General features: G+C 41.8%; 1 protein-coding gene across 1 annotated transcript in view; it reads right to left on the bottom strand.

Moving 5' to 3' along the window:
* LOC103363983 (contactin-3-like) overlaps positions 1-4,586 on the bottom strand; it is a 32,714-nt gene extending 28,128 nt beyond the window's left edge. Inside the window, exons 1-2 of the mRNA XM_008290971.1 lie at positions 4,532-4,586; positions 3,699-3,834 (exon numbers count right to left, since the gene is read on the bottom strand). Of these exons, the coding sequence (XP_008289193.1) occupies positions 3,699-3,834; positions 4,532-4,586 (191 nt within the window). The remainder of the gene's footprint in view (positions 1-3,698; positions 3,835-4,531) is intronic.
* Positions 4,587-16,287: the final 11,701 nt, after the last annotated feature.

Genomic DNA, 16,287 nt, shown 5'->3' on the forward strand with positions numbered 1-16,287 from the left:
TGGCAAAACGTGCAGTCCATTTCTTTCTCCCAACCAAGGTGGTCTGACAGGAGGTGAGTGGAGAACACTACTCAATGTGGTAACTCACTTGGACTAAGGATAATATACTGTGTATAATTTGTGCTGATGTCGAGGAATCCTAAGTGTTTGTGGTTATGGTTTTTTGTGAATAACTCTTTTCCTGCCATATTTCAACTGTCCTGACCAAAAAGCAAAGCTGCAAACACAAGTATCCTCGAGGGCTCGACCGATTATCAACCAAGCCAATTGGATATTTAGCAATTTTCTAATTATCGGTACAGTTTAAAAAAAAACAAAAAAACAATTACTGCTGAAATAAATTAATTTTGAAATGTGCTAGTCTGGCTCTGATGCAGCCACCTCTCTCTATCGGAGACTCTGTGGTCTGGAACAATGTCCTGCCAACAACACGATCTGATTACACAAGTAATATCCCATCAACACTGAAGAATAAATGCTGAAATGTTTTGAGAATGAACACGTGTAAAACATACATACATTGTACAGACCATGTTTGTCTTTCCAATGACTCCTGAAACAGAAAAATCACTGAAACCGATGTACCTTTGTCACAAAAACATGCATTTTGGTTCTTTCACTGACATATTACAGGTCTTCTGGAAATATGACAAAATCTGCTGGGTCAAAAATAATAAAGCAACAACTTGAACTATCAGTTTCAGTGATGGAGGAAGCTGCGTTATTCAAATGTTCTTAGAATTGACTACAGCTGCTGACTCCACAAATGAAGCCCATTTAATAAAGTCATTAAACTCAGCCATAAACACTACAGCAGGACAGTCTGAGGAGCTCAGCTAACAAATGGAAAAATCAAATCATTGACTTGAAGAGGTCAGGAAAGTCAGAGTTGGAGACATTTCAAAGCAGCTACAAATCACAAAATCATCTGTGCAAACTATAAGCATACTGTTATGTCACTGATACACATGGTCTTTACATGTGTCTGTAAACTTTTGTTCACCGCTGTAAATAAACAAAAGCATTTCAACTTCTATTGGAGTTTGTGTCATTTTAAATTCTGACATTTTCATCCTGACTGCACATGCACACTGTTTCTATTGATCACTCATTAGTCTCTCTGGTCACTAATGATATCTGCGCCGGCCCTGAAAAAAGCAAATCAGTCTTCTTCAGCGATACAGAAAATCACAGGACAATTGACAGATGTGTGATTCTACTATACATACGTTTCATGGCATATTTTTTTTGTGTCTCTGCAACCCAATAATAGCATATGATTGGGCAATGTTCATCCATAAGTCATGTGATTAGCTAACACATGCTCTTATGTGTTTATCTGAAACTTGAAATACAAATTCCTTGCTCATGTTGTATTTTTCTGTTTCCATTCTGTTTTTCTTTATTTAGCTCTATCAGTACTCGCCGCAGCAGCAGCTATCCCATTTCCCCCACAGGGATCATTAAATTTTAATCTTTGAGTATCATACACAAAGCTGTCCGCTGCTATTTAAAGGGAGCCGAAGATAAAGGTTTTAGAAGCCATCCTAGATATTATCATCAGTCTAGCCATAATCACCTCTTCTCTGTCACATTATATTTACATAATGTGACATTATTCCACCTTTGACTTCTCATTAGGACAAAACATTAGCACTTGGCAAGAGGTAACAGTGGGCTGATGTAACAAAGGGTGCCTTTTAAACTCTTTTTCACCCTCTATTATATCCTTCCAACACTTAGCAGGTGTGGGAATTTGAAAAAATAATACTTTGCGCAGCAGGTTTCAGATTTCGCTATCAAATGAATGAAGCGCCCAAAAGAACTCTCAAAATCATGAGGTTAATTCATTGATTTCAGCAAGTCCCACTTTTAAGTGAGAAAATACCCTTTTTTTTGGTATTTATTATTCTCTGCCACCACAACCCTCTGTCTCTTTTTAAATGCTATTCAAAAACTGAGCATTGATGGGTTCAAGGACGTTGCACTTTTCAAGAATTTTCCATCGTCGTTCTTACAGCATTGAAAAACAACAACTATTTCTTTCCTTGAGCCACATTCTTTTTTTGCTGCTTTTCCTTAAGTGGAAATGAAAGACGCGGAGGCCATAATGGCTGACTTTCCAAAAGCTTTCAAGTCTAACCTTCAAAACAATTTCTTAAAGAATCTATCCGAGCCATTGAATGTTGATGAGTGTTGCGGCCGCGTTCTCCACACTTACGGCCGACAGCTGTGTCGCCGCATGGATCGAGATTAACCCTGCTACCCCCTTAAGACCGCACGATGAAGACCTAAAGGGCTGGATCGACTTGTGATAGATGCCTGTGTGTGCTCAGGTGTCTGTGTCCACTCACTCGCTCGCAGCTCTTTATCCCTGAGTCACCATTTTCACCTCTTTTTGACCTGCTCTGAAGTACCTGTGTTGTTCAGCGGTGCCACGAACATAGGGCAGATGATTGAATAGCAACTGGAAAACTGAATTACTCTTCGAGTAAACTCAAGTTTTTCTGGATGATCCTGCAGTCCTGAGCCACAGGATTCAAACCTCAGGTCAAGTAAGCGTTGGATGAGTCACCGTGTGTTTTTTAGATTTTAAGAAACTTGCACAGCGTCGCTTTTTGCTGCCGCGACGGTGCTTTTTCTGTACGAGATCTGGTTTGTCTCCTATATTATGCGGCTACAGTTCGCATACAATGAAAGTCTCATATCTTCAAGAGTGACAGGAGTGGCAGAGAAAAGGAAAAGGGGGGAAAAGTGAAGAAGGTGGGGGGGAGGGAGCAGCGTGAGCCCATTTACACTTCAAGAGAGAAGCCTGAGAGGTGCTCAGGGCGTGCAGAGCCTAGCGCAGCCGGCTTGACAAGGCACCACGTTAAAACATGCTCATCTCACCTTTAATCAGTACATGGAAATACCTGGTCTTAGGGTGGGGAATGTGAAAAGCCTGAAATAATGAGTGTATGTACTCCACACCACGATCGTTCAGCTCATCCATGCAGGCGGCGCTGCGGCAATTCCAGCGTTGGGCGCCAAAGACACTTTGTAATCAACGCCTGTTGGTACCAACTGGTGTCTAGCAACCTGCATTGGTCTTGTGGCGTTTTACAAGAAGAGATGATCATTAGGATGCTACGTGTGTGTGTCACTAAGAAACTGTCTGGTGAGACGAGAGGCAGGTTCCCTGTGTGTTAGTCAATATAAATTAGTGAAGCCATAATGACACGACTGCTTCGAGTGTCTATGTGCAGCTCAGGCTAATTTGGAGAAAATGAATAGAAGAGAAAATGCCTTCCCTTCTCCACGTGAAAAATACAGTTCATATTATTCTAAATAAATAGATGTTGCATGGGGAAGCTGCAAGCAATCACTAATCCAAAATCTATCTATCTATCTATCTATCTATCTATCTATCTATCTATCTATCTATCTATCTATCTATCTATCTATCTATCTATCTATCTATAAAAGTAAAGGCAGAAATTGGAACAAAGCACAACTAAATTCTTAAATCCGTCAACATTCATGCAAAGAATATCAATCACTATTTACTTGCTAAACTAAATAGTTGTTGTGCTGCATATGGCGTTTTTAAAATCCAACTTTCAGACACATTATGCAAATATCTGACTGGTAAATGAGGTTTTCTCTTGTTTTTAAAAACCAAACAATTTTTTAAAAAGCTGAAAATAATGAGCTCCTACCTGTACTGAGGCGGAGGTGTTCCCTTCGCATCACAGGTCAGAGTGGCTTCTTCTTCTATGGAGTCGACAGGAATGAACAAGTCGCCCGGCTCCATCCTCCATCGAGGACCATGGTATGATCCACTGTCCAGACAATCTGTCAAGAGAAACATTTACCAGGCTGAGCATGAAGACAGGAAAAAGTGCCATTTTGATGGAGCCAGGCCTCCATTATTCCCTGTTTTTCTGGTGGAAATAGTATGTTCAGTGTCGGGGGGAGGATTTTTCAAAATACAAGGTTTGGACATCAGTAAATGCAGAAAGTGACTCAATATGCTCAAAAATAGAAGAACTGGCAATGAAAACAAACAATAGTATTTTCATTTGATTCCACAGAGAATGATTATTTTGAAGTAACATCAAGTGTTGCACATTATGTGTGAATTGAATTGCACTCAATATTCAGGTCACTGTGAATTCAGAGGAGCAATGCTTGCTTTCTATTCTTGAAGAAGAAAAAAAATGCTGTAAATACTATTAACAAATTCATTTCTTTAATAGACGAAAAAAACCTTTGCTCCGTGTTTTTGTGCTGCTTAAATCTTCTCTTCAGTGCCAAGAAAAACTGTGTAAAAAGAAAAGGTCTCTGTGAGGTTGCAATCGCAATGAAGTGAAGAAGATTGAGCGCATTGTGTCTGTGTTGTGAATGGAAGTCAATACCGAGGAGTGTCCCTTTAAACCGGGGCCATCCCATCATCTGTGACATGATTTTGGGGCTCTTCACCCATCATCCCGCAACTGTAAATGTCCAAGTGTGAAAAAAAAATCATTACTCATATAAAAAGGTGGTTTACCTGTCAGACAGTCGATGATTGATAACAGTAGAAGCTGTTTCCATGGCAACGTCATCTTTGGCAGCCAAGGGTAAATGAGACTTTCATCCAATAAGATTTGAAATGGCACTTGTGTTCACCGGGAAAGAGGAGGTTGACCTGTTGATATCAGAATTTGGTTGTAAAAAGCAAAATTTTAACATTTTAAAAAAAAAATCTCGCTTCCAACATGCTGGCATTTAATGACCAATCAGGAGAAGACAGAGGAAGTGTGAGATTCTTGATGGTGGAAACATGATGACAGTTAAATTGGATTGTTCTTCTGTCCATTCTCACATTCCTAATCAGTGAAGATCTGCACAATATCACTTTGTGCCCCGCGGTGTGGCCAACTTGCACCCGGAGATATCTGAGGGTGATACCAGAGGCATATGGGAGGAAGTCCATGCCAATCTATTAGGGGAGCTACCAACGCCTAAGCTCATCCTTCACTTGGACGGATTCGCTCTCTGGCTGCCTGAGGAGACTTGGACCTGGGAATTGGGTGCCATCCAATCAATTAGATTCACCCACAGCAGCATGTGTCTCCCCACATGCTGGGGTGAATCAAGACAGCCTGATGAGGAAGCCATTCCACCCAGGTCCATAATCAAGGGCAAGAGTCTGTCTGCTTGTAGCATGTGTTGCAAATTGCGACGCACCCGCTTCTTGCAGGAGGAGACTGAGCGAGTAATGATGCAATTATGAAATGTCAAACATACACACAACGGAGAGGCAGCAATAAACACAGCAGTTAAAGCCAGCAGTCGCACACAAACACGTTTGAAGAGCGTGTGCGGATTTTTATGTACATTAGCCTGCACCTGCATGGAAGGCATGCATGTGGAAACAAAACAAACAAACGGAAAACCTGGTCGGTCTGCATGCACGCAGAACACACGTTTCTTCAAGAGGTGTTCAAGATATATTAAGGGCAGGGGCAGATAATAACACCAATCTGCTAAATGTCGCACAACCCACACACACCTACACACCAAAGTTGCTTTCTCACAGTGTACGACACATTTGACAGCCAGCCTCCACACACACATGCACACACACTTTCCATTTAGAAGACATAAGCTGTGATGTGCGGCTCATTTGTGGCCTAATCCCGAGGCAAGCCTGGTTCAGAGCGCTACTTATGGAGGGTCTAATTGTTTGTCAGCTGCCTGGATGTCAAATCAGACACGTGGGGTCTCAGCCAAGATTTTTTTTCTTCTTCTTCTTCTTCTCTCTCCACCTTTCATGTTTGCTCGCTTCTCCCCCCCTCCAAAGTCTGCAAAATTGGATTGGTACGCTTCCTCTCCAGAAGAGTCCTGCATGCCATACCTCAGTGATAGGCCCACAGTGTGCAAAGTGCTGGCACCTCAAGGACCGAGGATTGGTGTGCGAAAGGTACAGTGGGTATTACACTACTGTCGACTTTGCATGTTATGGTTTGCATTAGTGAAGGGGTTTTGTCGGAGGATGGCACCGTGCTGCAGCCTTCCCTTTTATATACAGCTCTGATAAATAATTTACAAACGCAAATATGTAAACACGCGGCACAGAGTTGCACAAACACACACACAGACAACAGATAGGTGCCCACCTACCCACACACACACACACACACATATTCACACCCACATTCTCAGCTTGCACTCGTGGATAATGGTGTTAACAATGGCGATGATGGAAGGTGGTGAGAAAAGCTTTACGGGGTGAATCATTCTCAATCAAGGAGGCTACCTTTGGAAACCAGCTCACCACTGGGTTAACTGACACACACACACACACACAAAAATTAATGTATAAACATGATATCTACCACCTCCATCACACTCTGCCTGCATCCAAGTAACACGCTGCTTGAACAAATTGCCCAGCTGGAGGAGTGGGAGTGTACTTAGTTTGAAGGCCCGAGCTGCATTCATCACAGATATTCCAGCTGACATTGTGGCGTACAAGTATGAAATTACCTGCTGGATTGTGCAACGTAGACGTGGGAACACTGCATCCCAGGAGGCATGACAGTCCCCTTATTGCTGAGATAGTTTGCAATTTTCTGTCTTAAGAGCATCCTTGATAACACATGTTGGGTTCTTTTTCCCCATCAAGCAACTCCAACCCCTAAAGGCTGATTTAGTCCCTAAAGAAAATACACTGGTCTTGGCCTGCAGGTTGGCTATATATCTCAGAAGGTGAGTTGATGTGGAGCCAGGCTGCAGTGTGGCACCACACCAGGTAGGAACCACAGGGGCAGTCAAGAGGCTACAGCAAAAAAAAAAAAAAAAAAAGAAACACAGTCTAACTGCATCCCTACATCACTTTTGACAAAGAAAGGCATGGTTGAGCAACAAAGCAACTCCTTATTAAGAGAAGAAAAGGCCAAGAAAGTGTCTTTTTAAGAAAAGCATGCCTCTCCAGAAAGAAAGAAAGAAAGAAAAAAAACCCAGACTGCTCAGTGTGGAGGAATTGGCTGCAGTTGGGAGGGCACGTCACGTTGCTCCAGTCTAAAACAAACAATTACTATCAAATATGTGGCTTTTATGAATCGAAGGGGGGGAATTCTAAACAGCAAGACAGGCCGACATGTGAGCCTATGGGAGTGAAGAAATATTTAAGCATATAAATGTATCATATGAATAATAAAAGTGTAAATAAATGATCTGATTTGTGCGCGTAAAAATTGCGAAGCGCATCATCTGGGCTTGGATTTGTGTGTATATACATGTATAGAAATATATGTTTCTATCTTACCTCTTATCCTGAAATATCTTGAGACCAATGGGAACCAAATTCAGCCCTCACGGAAAAAACGACAGACTGATCCTCCATGGAAACCTCGTTAGGAAAATTTCGGTCACAATTGCAAGGTCGTTCATACAGGTGAAATTGAGCCGGTGGTCAGTCACAGATAACGGCAGGAGGCACAAACACACGCGTTTCATATCGCTGCTCTCCTCCTTCTCCTCCACTCCCCGCAAAAAAAAGAGAAAAACATACACACACACACACACACGCACGCACGCACAGACGCACACACACGCACACACACAACACCCACGTTGTTTGCTGGTGCTGAATCACATTTGCAACATCCCCTCAGTTACGAGGCTCGACTGTCGCCCCTGTTTTGTGCTTTTTTTTTCTTCTCCCCTACAAAAAAAATCCAAAACGCGCAGATCTGGAATTTGTGCTCCAAAAAAATAAAATAAAAAATAAAAAAAAAACAAGGGGGGAGAAAATCTTGCAGAGATGATTTATTATGCGCATCAAGTCAGCTCTTCCTGCGAGGAAGGAGTGGGCTGCACGGCGGCGAGGAAGGCGATGGAGCAGCCAGAAGCAGCAGCGCTGGGATGGGAAGGTACGGGAGGGAGGAGGAGGAGGAGAAGGAGGAGGAGGACGCACCTGGAGGAGAACTGCGCCTCCCTGCGTCAAAGCGCAATGTTGCAGAGTTAGGGGAGCGTCTGTGTTTGCTTTTTTTGGGGGGGTTCAACAAAAATTTACAAAAAAAGCAAACAAAAAAAAAAGAAACACAAGAAGATGTCCTTGGTTTGGCTTACCATGCAGCAAAGGAATGGTGCGCAGTTAACCAAAACTGTATGTCTACGCACAGGACAGGCTGGATTTTATTTTCTTTTTTTCAGTTCCACATCATGAAGCATAACTGACACACTAGTCTCCAAACCAGCAGCAGAGAGTTACTGAAGGTGCATGACTTGAATGATCAGGAACAGCATCACAACAGATATTTGATTAAAAAAAAGTAAAAATGCACAGCCTTGAGTACATAAAATATAAAACATCAGCCGTTCTTAGAAAAAGTTTTTAGTCACAGAGCTTAAAGGTGCCCCGCTAAGCTAATTTGATTTACAGAATTCAGTTTAAATCAGTGTAATACTTCCTGAATACAACAGTCCCAGGTGTGAAGTGCTTAGAAGTGACAGAGAAAACATGATTTCTCTGATGCTAATTAAACAGTTGTGTTGCTACATTACCTTGGAGGCAGTTTTATGTATTTTAGGAATGCATCTCAAACGAGGACAGTGTATATTGATTAAAAAAAACATTTCTGCAGATGTGTGAGTGAGGCTGATTTTCTGCTACAGATGATAAAACCATCAAATAAGGAGAAAAAAAAGCAAAGAAACACAACCAGCATCACAACATATACACACAAAATAAAAAAAAATAGTTATGTTGTTGTGATGTATGTTTGCGTTTTCCCCTTTTTTCCTGATTGCCTCTTGTTATGAGCATCATAGTCTTTTGAAGAGCACACAGATGTCCATGAAACTGTTTTTTCTCAGTGATTTTAAAAGGTGACGTCACATGATTCCATGCAGACATCAGGATTTGTCATCTGAATAAATTCTGAAACAGATTTACAGTGAGCTTGGTTGCAGCCTGTTTTTACATCAAATGCTATATGTAGAGACATTTGAAACCAACAAGAATATCCATTTTCTTTAAACTCCATTGTGACTCATTATATCGTTATTAGATAGAGTGCTTATCAGCTTGATTTCCCCCATGAGAGAATGTAAAATTGGTTATTTTGGCACTAAGATAGAGGTAGTACACACTTAAATAGCATTAGCTTTATTATTTCTAGCTGATAAATGTTGTATATGAGCCAAATAAAGCCAATTAAAGAAATGGTATAGTGTTCTTTTTGGTTTTTATTCGCAAATAATATATTCGTTTTCAAGCTGAATGATGGATGAGGAGGTTGATAACAAGCTGCACATCTGAACATTACATATAAAGCTAAAGCCAGGAGGTGGTTGGTGTCTGTGCCGGGGCAACAAAATCCAGCAGCTTCCTTAAAGCCTACTGACTGATCACTGGGGTATTGTTGTCACCGTGAGCCTGGCAGAAACTGCAGCTTTTACACTTCAGCTTTTGTGCACAATAAACAAAGAAGGTGTTAATTGTGAGCTTTAAAAACGTCAGTTCGGTTTTTTGTGCTAAACTAAGCTAAAAGGCAGCTGGTTCTGTAACGAACATCTGACGCTCAGCAAGAAAACGTTGCTCGAAAAACGCCCCAACCGCTTCTTCAACAGCGACCAAAGACCCGTGAAGTAGACCTTTTGTTCTCAGTGCCACCGACGATAGTGCCGATATTAACACCTGTAAATATAAAAGGTGTTGCTTAATGTAATACAAGCACAATGAAATACCTCAGAGGCTCCTTGGAAAGAGAATGTGTGACTTTGTCATCCTGTAATTTTGCTATTTTGGTCTATTCTGTGCACACAGCAGGGCCTGCTTGTCCATCCTGGAAAATGACTAACTGCTCTGCTGCCCTTCCTGAGGTTTCTTCCATTTTTCTTCATGTGGGGAGCTTTTTCATATTCAAATCAGGGGGTCTAAGGATGGAGGATACTGAATTAAAGCTCTTTGAGGCAGTTGTTGTGATTTGTGATATTGGACTGCATAAATAAAACTGACTTCACTCTGTTTTATTCTCAGCAAATCGAGATATTCACCGCCCTAATGAGACCAAGAATATTTTATCATCCGCTGTGTTAACTGCTTCTATTTATTACTTAAACATTTATTAGACTTTACTTGACATTTGTGTAAGGCGGCATTAAGAGGTTTCTCACCACCGGGGGTCATTAAGTGTCTGGATGTGGTTTGCTTGGGTTCGACTTTTTCCTCACCATCTACTTGTTTACTTCAACAAGCCTTCATTTCACACTATACAGGCAGCATAAAATTGGATGGACTTCTGCAAGCTTTATGAGGTAGGAGTGGCTGCCAGTTATAATATGTGGGGTCGGTGAGAGCCATTAGAACTGGAGTATACATGTAGCAGAAGACCAATATAATGAGCTGCAAGTGGCTGGAAACAAAGAGCTGCAGAGTGGGGTGTTAAAATTACCCAGAAATATGTGAATGCTGCTTTTTTTTTTTCTTTGTGTGCAGTCGGGGCACGCGGGGAGGCAGCGTGACATCACTCAAAGTGGTTTCTGATTGGATGAGATTGAAGAGATGTGGATACGATCAAAGCTGTTCTTCCGCTGCACCACACGTTCTACTGAAAAAGCACCTGGTTTTCAAGGAAATGTAATGGAGTCACTGAAATATAGTTCAAACAGACATATACTGTAGATACAACTGTAGATGAATAATATCTGAAGAACTCATTCACTGATCTACCAAATATACGAGGCGTATCAGAAAAGTTCCAGGTCTGGTGTCACAAAAGATAGATTTCAAACCCAAACTACAAACTAGGAGTTTTCCCCTTCAGACGATCAACCAGCACGTCTACAAAGAGATCCTGCGGCGCGAGAAGAGGTGAGAGTTGTGGCAGGACAAGTCGTGGCTGCTTCACCATCATACACTGCTCACAATGCCCTGAGCATCCGACAGTTTCCTGACTGAGAAGAACATCGCCGTGCTGGAGCAACCTCCCTACTCACCCCACCTGGCTCCGTGGGATGTTTTTCTCTTCCCCAAACTCAAGGGGGTCATCAAGGGGACCCGTTTTGAAGACGACATCAAGATGGCTGTGATGACGGAGCTGCGGAGGATCCCGCAAGAATCCTTCCAGGAGTTCATGGCGGCATGGCAGAGAAGGCTGGGGAAGTGTGTTAGACTCCAGGGGGATTACTTGGAGGGGGAAAACTTGTAGTTTGTAGTTTGGATTTGAAATACATCTTTTGTGGACCCTCCCTGGAAACTTAGATGACTTAAGTTGAAACAAGGTTTACTGATCAGGAGGGGTGACACTAACAGAACAGCAGTTCACGCATCAATTCTAAGGATTTCACTCATACCTTGGGCCTTATACCCTCCTTCAGTGGGAGCCACATCCAGATTTATAGGTGAAAGGGAAACAAAGATAGTTCTGCGCCTTGGTGCAATCTGGCCTTGAGAGGTTCAGTGAGTGCTCGCCTGTCCTCCTACAATAGATCTACATGAGGTCAAGAATCTATAGAAGATCTGCAGAGTGCACATCCGCTATCAATGCTACTTTAACAGAAAGGGTTCAATCAGAGGAGCAAAGGGAAGAAGTTCAATACAATCTCTAGAAACTCAACTCCAAAAGAGGAAAGTAAATTTTCCTTCACAACATCAGTCCTGGAACTTTGTCTGTTGTCCGTCTCCTATCCTGCTATCCCCACCTCAGCCGCTCCCTCACCCCAACTGGTTCAGGCAGACGGCTAACTTCCCTGAGCCTGGTTCTGTCGGAGATTTTTTAAATATATTTTTTGCCCCTTTAGGTAGAAGGAGTTTTTTTTCCTTTCTTCACACTGTCTCTAAGTGTTTGCTCAAATGGAATCCAAAGGAAACTTAGGATTTGTTGGGTTGCTTTGATTTTGAAATATGTAAGTACCTTATCATGTGAATGGCCTATGACATGACATACGTTGTGAATTGCACTTTATGAATAAAACTGAACCGAACTGAAGGAGCTCCTTCCAGGTAACTCCAGCATCTACACCAAACATGAGGCAAAACTCAAGGACACCATTCATATGAGAAAGGACAAAAAACACAAAAGGAGAGAAACGTTGAAAACATGTACACAGGAAGAGAGAAAAGGACAAAAACAGAGGCTGAATCTCCTGCAGGATGCCATATCTGAACACGTATGCTTTTTCTATTTGTTTTGTATTGTTTATGTGATATTGTCATCCTGACTCACAATGCGGTTTTAGTACGACAGGATTGTAATTTTTATGAGACAGGCTTGCACAGCCATATACATTAGAAGTAGTGAATTCCAGTACAATGAAACTGCTCTGACTAAATCCCTGCACGCGGTCGTGTCACAGGCTCCCCCTGCAAACATTCATCAATAATATAAAATGTAATAAAAGAGATAATGCATAACACATTGTAGAGAGTATGGAATGCAACAACAAGATTGAAGAGTTTTATTTGCCACATGCTCGTACACTGAAACGCGATGTGACTGTTCCACGAGGCTGTGCGGGAACAGCAAGACATGATAATAAAAAAAAACATCCTCTAAAAAGTCAGAAATAATGAGGAGTTAAAAGGGATTGTGAAACTCAAGCAAGTTTTAACCAAGTCTATGATTGCACTTAAGCACCAATAAATTCCCAAATTCCTTCACTACTAATTTTAAACCTTCTATCTCTGTATACACCAGCTATCACATGTCTGGATGTCCTGGAGGATGCATACTTCCTTTATTGCTCTTCCAGAATTTTCCTTTTTTTTTTCTTCTCACAGAGTCTAAGGTTTAAAAAAACGGAGGGTAATTCGTGTTGTATAGATGCTCCTTTGTGGGAAATTTGTGAGGTTTTCGTGAAATTTTGCGAGAGAAAACTTGCTGGACTTGACCGTAATTCAAGACCAAGTGAAAGAAATTGGGTTGCTGTAGTTAGTGAGTTGCAGAAAGCTGACGTTTCACTGTTTTTTCTTTTTTTGATAAGCATCCGCTGACAGCTTTGGTTCATTGTGAAAAGATGTATTTCCCCAGACAAGGCTGTGGGGAGAAACTGCTCTCTCTTCCAATTCTCTTCTTCTCTTTCTAGTCAAACTTGCCCACTCCTTCAGATAAACAGCTGCCCTTCATTACTTTGCCTGTCTCTCTTCTTAAGTCTGCTGCTCTCTTTCTCGGAGACACAAACACTGAACTCCTTTTCCTTTCGCTACTGCAATCATATAACCCTTCTGGACTCTACCTCCCCTCCCACACAGGAGGCCATAATGTGCGCTCGGTCTCGGTGGAATCTAACAGTCTTTTTGTGGGTTCGGTAGTCCCTCCGTCTAATAGGAACCCCATTAAACCTACATTGATCATCCTCATTTCAGGCCCAGGTTTCTCTAACATGGCCAGAACATCGTTAATAATGCTCCATACAGCAGCCATTTGACATTTCCTTTAATTATGCCTGTAATTTATTCATGCACTTGATCCTAGGAGCTTGTTGTGAAAAGCTTCCTCGAGGAATATTTTATCCCGCTCCTCTCGAGGCCCACGGATTAACCATCTTAATAGCAAACCCCTAAAGGTATTACTTCATGCAGTGCGCGAGTCTATCTGTACGTGTGTGTGTGTGTGCGGTGTGTGTGTTTGCGCGACTGCAACGAGCATTGTGCCTCGAATGCACGTGTTAAGCTGCAAAAGTCATTAGGTCTTACTTCTCAACCATTCAGAGGATTCAGTGTAAATTCTCCTGCATTACTACGGTCTTGTCTAATTTTGGGAGAGCATAAAGAAAAGAGCAAACGGTTGCAAGACGCGCGCTTATCGCACAATGCAGCGACCCCCATGTTTAACCCAGTTTTGCAGAGGGAAAAAAAAAAAACATCGCTGCTTAATTTGCTCACTCTGCAGGTTGGTTAACAGACAGTGAAACACAGCAATTTCCCACAAAGTAGAGAAGGAAATTTCAAATGCACGCACCTCAAATGGGATTTAAGATGTTAATTATGATGTTTTTTGATCACAGAACATTGCTCAAATCCTGACTGTACACCTGTCGGAAACTCTTCAGGCTGTGTGTGGGGGAAAAAAAAAAGAAATGCTTGCATTTGAAGACTGGAAAGTGGAGTTTTTTGTATGAAAGGCCACACACACACACACACACGCACACACACACACACACACACACAGGTAGAAATGGAAGGCAATTTGTCACTTGTAAATGGAACGTAATTTGACAATTTGTCAGTTTGTCAGTACTGGAGGAAACACTATACAGCCCCGCTTTATTATTTCATGAAAAATGTAAAAGCTACCACTGCATATATGTAAACCTACATCACCTTCATGTTGTAATCACTTTTCACGAAACCATAAATCCCCTTCATTTTTCAAACCCATTAGTTCCGCTGTATAATACATTTGAACATAAAAACATCTTGCGTCTATGTAGTTGTCAATCTACTTGGGTGGGTTTTTTTTTTTTGCTCTACACTTAAATATTTCACACAGACACTCTCGGGGGTTTCTTTCTCCTTTTTTTTTTCTCTCTTTCAACTGACTCATTAAGTTTTTCTTGTTTTTTTTTTTTTTTTCTTAACGTTTCTGGTAGCCTGAGTTCATTAGCTTGACTCCTTTCAACAGCCCCGCATAGAAGACTAATGGCCCAGCATACCTTTTATTGCATGCTGCAATTCCATGGCCGTGGAGGATCAGGAATTTACTCTCCACCGCTGCTGATTAGGAGGCCTTGCTAGGGGCTACTGAAGGGAAAGATTCACTTTGAGATAAATCCTGCTTTTGGTCAATAAGAAATTCACTTTCCTGCAGAGGAGACCTGCAATTAGGAACCAGTGTGTGAGGTCTGACCTGGGCTGGGTCCAGTACGTTCAGCAGGGAAACGCTTGTGTCTGCTTGTGTATCTATGGAAATGCATATGGCAGTAATGCATTTGTCACATTCAGCAGTAACAAATTCATAGTCAGAGCCTAAATTGATGCATTCACACAGCTTATTGGGCAGCATAGATCACAATTTAGCAGCTACTGAGAGCACATCTACTTTAAACAGAGATTACTACTAATGACATCACCACAATCTCATCAATTATGTCAGAGTAATTCAAATAATTTCCTCTAATGATGATGTATATTGAATTATATTTAAAAATGCCTCTTTTTTGCAGCACAAAGTACAAACAGAAGCTCATAATGGTCAGTTGTGCTCGAGACCATCAGAGGTATTGTTTCAGCTCGATGGTCATTCAGAGAACATAGTTTGTAGTGTTGTTAAGCGACTGTCCCGTGAAGTGTTTTTTTCGGTCAGCGTTGGTGAGGGTCTACTTGTGACCACTGGCGCGCTTTGCTGGAGCCTCCCTCATGCACGCGTGGAATATGTTTGTCGAGCGGTTTCCCTTTACTGCATTATATAATTTCACAGCGTGACTTATGCACCGGGAATTTCAGTTGCGGCGACAAGTGTTAAAATGAAAAGGCTGCTTTGCACAAGTGAGTCATTTCTTTAGTTGAATACCAACCAGCAGTATTTGCACCCGCTGCACTGTAAAAGAGATTCGAAAATCACAGTTTTTACAACGAAGTCAACATAAGGCAACTTAAAGAGGCACAATGAGGCCAGAAAGTCTCTTAAGCAGTACATTACCCTTGCAGTAATTTGGGGTTTAGTGCCTGACTCAAGGGCCCTTTAGCAGTGTTTGTGGTCTGTAACAACAGACGCCTTGCAGTTGATAGTGTGCAAATTTAATAGCCCACACTACTCACCCAGCACCGGGAATCCACCCAGTAGAGTATCTTACAGTAGTTTGTTGATAGTCTCTACCTCTAGGAAAACCTTGAAGTTTTGACAAGATTAAATTGCACTGACATCATCAGCTCTTGATGCCTTTACAGCCTTGGTAAAAGGTCTCTAAATCCTAAACTCGCAGTGCAGACAGAATTACACTTAGTGCCTGTAGCCTTGCACTGCTGAGCGGAAAACATTGGGGGAAGGAGCAGGTGGCAGCAAACATTACTGCCCACGTCCTCATGCCAATCTGAACAGACATTTCCAGTGCAGTTGATTTGGATATAAATTCCGCCAATGGCAACACATAAAGTGATAACCGAGTCAAAATTGCTTTAATGCTTTCGTTTCAGTGGGGAGAGGGGGAGGGGAGGTGTTAAGTGTGGTAAAGGGTGGGAAGAGGAGATTGTTAAATGGAACAACTTGCCATGCATTTTCAGACGAGGAAGTCTGTCCTGTTGGAATATATATACTCAGATGTACTGTATTTGACATGATGAAAGAGATGCACAGATTTAAATTGTGCTTTTAG

The sequence above is a fragment of the Stegastes partitus genome, unplaced genomic scaffold (genome assembly GCF_000690725.1).
Source record: "Stegastes partitus isolate 25-593 unplaced genomic scaffold, Stegastes_partitus-1.0.2 Scaffold706, whole genome shotgun sequence".
Lineage (NCBI taxonomy): Eukaryota > Metazoa > Chordata > Actinopteri > Pomacentridae > Stegastes > Stegastes partitus.